This window comes from Hippocampus comes, unplaced genomic scaffold, assembly GCF_001891065.2.
Source record: "Hippocampus comes isolate QL1 unplaced genomic scaffold, H_comes_QL1_v1.1 scaffold171, whole genome shotgun sequence".
Classification (NCBI taxonomy): Eukaryota; Metazoa; Chordata; class Actinopteri; order Syngnathiformes; family Syngnathidae; genus Hippocampus; species Hippocampus comes.
The window spans coordinates 270478-276657 of NW_017804806.1; the positions used below are offsets into that span (position 1 = coordinate 270478).

The 6180-nt window shown below is 40.2% G+C and overlaps 1 protein-coding gene across 2 annotated transcripts in view; it reads left to right on the forward strand.

Annotated features, from left to right (window-relative positions):
* The first annotated feature begins 2112 nt into the window (after positions 1 to 2112).
* adgre5a (adhesion G protein-coupled receptor E5a) overlaps positions 2113 to 6180 on the forward strand; it is an 11341-nt gene continuing 7273 nt past the window's right edge. Inside the window, exons 1-4 of one of the 2 annotated variants that reach the window (XM_019857875.1) lie at positions 2113 to 2307; positions 4957 to 5040; positions 5756 to 5920; positions 6007 to 6129. In XM_019857875.1, the coding sequence (XP_019713434.1) occupies positions 2277 to 2307; positions 4957 to 5040; positions 5756 to 5920; positions 6007 to 6129 (403 nt within the window). In that variant the 5' untranslated portion in view covers positions 2113 to 2276. Of the gene's footprint in view, positions 2308 to 2809; positions 3214 to 4956; positions 5041 to 5755; positions 5921 to 6006; positions 6130 to 6180 lie in introns of those variants that run through there. The other variant, XM_019857791.1, reaches the window with a different exon arrangement.

Sequence of the window (6180 nt, forward strand, 5' to 3'; positions counted from 1 at the left end):
ATAAAATTGACTAGCGAGCAATACTGTATAGATAGATAGATAGATAGATAGATAGATAGATAGATAGATAGATAGATAGATAGATAGATAGATAGATAGATAGATAGATAAAAATGGGAAGGAAGCAGTAGCAATAAGGGAATTTATTTTTTTTTTAGTTTTGCTTCATAGTTTCAGTTTATTAAACGGTTACAAAAAAAGTAGAAATATGAAGTTTCAGAGTGACAGTCTATTTTTCGGCTCTAATATATTTAAACAAGAACATTGGCAGGATGTAACACCTCCGTCAGCTGCGGCCACATTTTTTTGTTTCTTTTGTTGCCATTTTCTGTGGGTCGACTGTTCACTAAATGTGTGACACATGGTAGAATGGAGAATTTTAGATCTTATTTCTCTTGTGATGACAATTGAAAATGTATTTCGGCGCAGCCAGTCTGAAAATAAATGTGACCGAAGACCTCGGACGTCAGACGAGAAAGTATTGAGTCTCCATCCTGAGCCCTTTTCGGTCCAATGTTTGTCAGGAAGTTGTTGAGACAGCTGGACTTGCACAGCGGTCCCTCCTCATTGTTTGAGAACTCTGAAACAAGGCACAGCCGATACAAAACAGTCCAAAATGCTGTAAGCTCCCCAGCTCTCTGTATGTGCAGGAAAAAGGTGGTGAGATAACAGGATAAGTTAATGAGGAGCAGCCTCGTTAAGTAACTCTTCTTTGAATAAGAAACTAAAAAATATTCCAATTCAAACATGTGGAAACTGTGTAGGTCTACCAAAAGAATCGGATGTTTTTTTTGTGTCAAAAATGTACGCAATCGCTCTTTCGTGTGCTTGAGTTGTCATTTTCCACATCTTCCGCATTCTTACTGTAATTCTGACAGCTCACCAAGCCTCCTTTTTTTTAGGGTCATGTTTGCAACATTTCAAGCGGCCCCTCCCCCGGCCGCTTCCAGAGGAACAGCTGTCTGTCAATTTCACACCTAAAATGACCGGCCAGCTCGGTGGGTTAGCGTCTGGATACGGAGTCGTGGCCTCCAAATGGCCTTGTCACTCGGCGCTGGAGTTGAGAAAAGACGCAGGGTGTGCGTGTTGTTTCGTGTACTCCACTTGCACAATAACATGCCTGCAAAGGGTCATTGAGTGTTGCGTTCTCAGGCCTAACCTTAACAAGTGCACTTGGCAAATTCTCACAAGAAGGTACAAATGGAGAAGTCGAAGAATGTTCTGTCCCCATCTTATCTCCGAAGGTTCCTCATCGCTTCATGTCCCCCGTTAAACATGTGATTTAAACTGCATGGCGGGTAATAAATACCATTTGGATTTTTTTTTTTTTTTAGGTTCTGGCATTTATACAGTATGGATACAGGTGTCAAACTCAAGGCCCGGGGGCCATATCCGGCCCACCACATTCTTTTATGTGGCCCGTGAAAGGAAATCATCTGTGTCAAATCTCATGATCCTTGCTGAAACGTGTACCAAAATGTCAAATTGTCATGTGTGACAAAGAACGTTGAGACTTTTTGCAGTCATTTTGCTCCCCTGTTCACAGTCACTTGAACATTAATCGAACAAACTATCATAGTTGACTTGACCGATTTCATAACTAGTAATCCGTCCATTTGTTGTGTGCAAGTAATAATGCGATGAAGCGATTAAACATTTATTTGTTTTCATTGTCATAATGTACTGCTACCGAGAATATATTTTAGCACTCTTTGACCACTTTAATCTGAATCTGACTTCTTCCACAAATGTCCCAAAAGTCACCTTTGTGTGTGTTTTTTTTTTGCGTTATTTTTGATTAAAATATATTCCATGGAGAATCCAAATGAGGAAAATAAAAGAAGGGAAGTTCATACATTCGGCACCATTGTTTCACTGTCTCACTTGGTCGCAATCAGAGGCAGAAGCCATTTATATGTCATCGCCATAGTTAAACCGTGTCTCTGTAATAACGCTGCCAGCGGGAGGGCGAAGCATCAAAATGGGCCGCACGAAACAATGACAGGTCGCAGAGTCCAAACAGCACATGACCCCCCTTGACAGAGAACTACCATCTAGAAGGAAGTGAGAGGCTGACGTGATGATGTGTACAAATGCAAAAAAAAAAAAAAAAAGAAATCATGCATCACATACACTCACACACCCTACGTTCTCTCACTCCACCCATACGTGTGGGTAGAAGTACTCACTCGCATGTTTTTATGTCCGAGTTGGAAACTCAGAAGTTGTTCCTGAAGGCAGATAGGAGAAGTTGAGACTGTCTTTTTCTGGTCACCATGGTAGGGTGGATCAAACTTCTGCTTCTGGGTGAGTCAAATCTATTCTCTTGCACAGAAGTTTCCATGGAAAATAGCCCGGTGTTCGTTTTCACAACAGCTTCAGTTATGCTATAAACATTGTAAATGGAATTGTTCATGTCTGTGGGGAAAACCATTCATTTTCTCAGGAATCCATTATTACAACCCTAAGAATTAACCACATTACAGTCGGACAAATACCTTTGTTTTTACTTATCTTCCACTGTGTGTTTATCGCGATGATCATTCCTTTTCTTAATGACCGACTTGGCGCAATCATCTGGTTTTACTGCCTCGTAATGAGACCTGCAAAGTCCCTTTTAAATTCTACCTGGACAAAAGTGTTGGGACACGTGGCAATTACGGGAAATGAAAGCCAACCGACAAAATGAATCTACTTTGGTTGCAACAGACCATAACATGTTTTCAAATGTATTTGTTGAAGACTGTTATGGTCTGATGGTCTTTGCCAAATACACTGGCAAATGTATTAAGGTTTGAACGTTTGTAACCACTTCGATTTATCATTGTACAAGATGTCTGTGGATTCATCCCATAGGTGTTTTGAGAGGTATTTCTGCAACACCAAACTCATCCAAACATACATCAGGCACATGGTCAGGTGCGCAGTGGGAATTTCAGCCGATTGGTTGAAAAATTATGAAGAAATGAAAAAGTTGTGTTCTCACAGCATAAGATGGCAGGCACGTCAGTTTGAATGCTCTTTGACTAGATGACATCATAAAGCCTGTTTGTGACATTTGTGTTTTAGTGCCATGAGACTTTTGAAACGATACATTTGAAGTACCTTTTGAATTGAATCCAGATATTTGCTTCTAAATACATCATACATGTTCAAAGATAACACCGGAAATGTGTTCAAATATGGAGATGAAGATAGTAGCCTGTTATGGAGGTATGGTGATAAATGGTTTTTTTTTTCCATGATTATAGTTTTCCTGGTTTTTCAGCTGTTGACACAAGTCTCCCCTCTCACACTATATGACTTTCGCACCTTTGGTTATCTGGAGCAATTGCAAAGATATTTAGGTCGTTATTTTGACTAGGACCAAGACTGTGCGCTTGCAAGCTAGCTTGTTAGCGCCTCACGTCATTCCACAGAAGACCTCATTATGACAGATATATTCCAGCCACCGGACGCTTTACGGCGATACATTTTTGCAATTCAAACATTTAGGGATGAGGCAGCATGAGATAAAGTAGCATTCCTTTTTAACCGAGCGTGGTTAGCAGACGTGGCCAAAGCATTTGAGAGCAGAAACAAAAAGCTTGAGTTTTCATGACTTTGAAACCCCATTTTATATACTTAACGGTAGTGATTTATTTATTTTTTTAATGGTTCAAATTTGGAATCGTTAACGACTCTTCTCTGTGGTGTGTCAAATTTACAAGACATTTATTTACAGGAACCTTAGGTAGGCTAATCAAACGCAAATGTCTTTACAGTAGACAGACAAACAGCCATTTACTCTCACAGTCACATTTATAGACAATTTACAGTCCTTATTCAACCGAGTAAGTATATTTCTCAAATGTGAGTGGGCACCGCATAAACTCAACACATGATGGCCATTGTCGAGAATCGAACCCCAAATTGTTATTCGCCATGCTGCTCCATTACTTTGACTACAACTAATAGTGATAGAGCCAGCTATCAAACACACTAAAAGGAAGTGGGAGGAGGTGTGACTCTGCTTTCCATCCAGCAAGTCCCTATCTCATCTACACATTACACAACTCAGAGAGATGGCTCTCTGTTCGACTTTGAAAAAAAACAAACCCTCTATATATGACCTCATCGCATGCAAGAATCAGTCTGATAGCAGCTGCAACCCCACGGGGGAAAAACAAACTTGACTTCTTTTTGGGTTTTTTTCCCATGCAGAAAATAACAAGGCGAAGCCCGACAAAAATATCATGACATCATGTCACTTGGAAACAAAGGCAAATGGGGTAGCCTGTCAAACATTTGTTGCAATCACCACCACAACAAAAGGTGTATTGTCAAATTAAACAATCACCTCTTGGACCAGAAATCCTTACTAGCTGGAGTGTGTTATATTTTTAATACCGTGCCGAAATGATAGAAAGTGTTTGAGTTATAGCAGGCGTTTTAACATTCAAACCACATTTGTAAATGTTTCCACAAAGTCATACTACATGTTTAAACCGGCCTCCTTCTTTTGAGGGTGAGTGTGGCTTCGTTTTATGGAGGAAAGGCGCCATAATTGGCCTCCTTCTCCCCGTCTGCGGAAATGTGATGTTCATCTGTTGTGCTTTGGATAACCACAGAGGAGTGAGTGTGCACCGCGAGCAAAGGATGTCACATTTTATATACATATACTGTACTTCTGCACCCGCACTGCCAGTCGAGGTTTCCTCACCCATAGGAAGTCCCGCGCGGCCTTGCGACTGAGTGATGGCGCACACCGCGTTTATGGGAACAATCTGAGGAAATGAGGGTGGAGAAATGAGGGCATTTGCCTTTTTGACAAAGACCCTGGCGCACTAATCCATGTCAGACGTGTCATTTGACATATCCGGGTGTGCGTTTGCAGACTGACTGAGTGAGAAGAAGATGAAGTGAGGAGGTGATGAACTGGATAACGACAGCAATTTCTCATCTTTTCCCTTTCAGCTCTGTACCTGTCCGCCATGTTGGCGCTGCCAGACAGCCAGAAGTGTTCCAAGGGATTTAATTTGAAGAAAGGCAAATGCATTGGTATGATTTTTGTTGTTTTTTTTTTTTTTAATCTGTTAAGTAACCATTTAAAAAGTTGTGTTTCTGCAGCTCAGGAATCATACGTAGCAACTAGTGATTCATGATAAAAATACAACACATTAACACTTTGCCGTTTTAGTTTTGTGAATTCTTCCTAGCAACGAGTGACAAGGGGGTCAAGAGACATTTTTCGCATGATTCGCTCATCATCAACGCAACAAAGTCAATATTTTTCAATTTTTTTTTTGGATACCATTTTTTAAAATTGAGTTCTGGGGCAGAAATGAATGTGCCCCATGGCCCAAGGCAACATCAAGCACCTTAACTGATACCTTTCATTTTCAGAATTTATTTTGAACCGCCATATATTAAGTTTTTTTTATTTTTTTTAGCTAGCCTTTATTTTTATTGTATTTTGTTGTTGTTTTTAGTTTTAGGCAAAAATGATTTCATGACTCCTGCCTCGGAACAACTGACTAAGACTTCAAGACTGCCTCCTTGGATTGCTTAAGCGAAATTTTTTGGCATGATTCTTTTTCTTTTTTTTTTTTTTAATTCTACCACGTTAAAAATCTGCCTAGCAATCAGTGACCAGCATCAAACCTCTCTACTGTCCTTTCATTGCTGCAGAAACAATGATTTATGTTTGATTATAAAACAATTGCAACTGATTGTTGCATCAGTCATTCATTCATTCGTTCATGTTTCCCCAAAGACCAAGACGAGTGCGAGGAGAACTACCCTGAAGACATGGGTCTTTGCGGAAAGAATGCATATTGTGTCAACACCATTGGCAACTTCTACTGCATGTGTGAAAAAGGATTTCAAACCAGTGAGGGGTCGACCAATTTTACTGCTGAGTCGTCTTTAACATGTAAAGGTAAATCATCTCCTCCAAGATACACGTTCATTTTGAATGAGTTTTACTGCTGGTTTCAGATTTGATAAGAACTTTATTTTCTGAAAATATATATGAATGCTTGGAGGACAAAGAAATCTGTGGATCGCGACCTTGTATTAACACCAGTCCAATGTACTACTGTGGTTGCAATGAGGGATTCGTTGTCAATGTTAATTCTGACTGCGATGGTAAGATGCATTGTTTTTGTTTTTGGGTGGGGTGGGGAGGAGGGGGGGGGG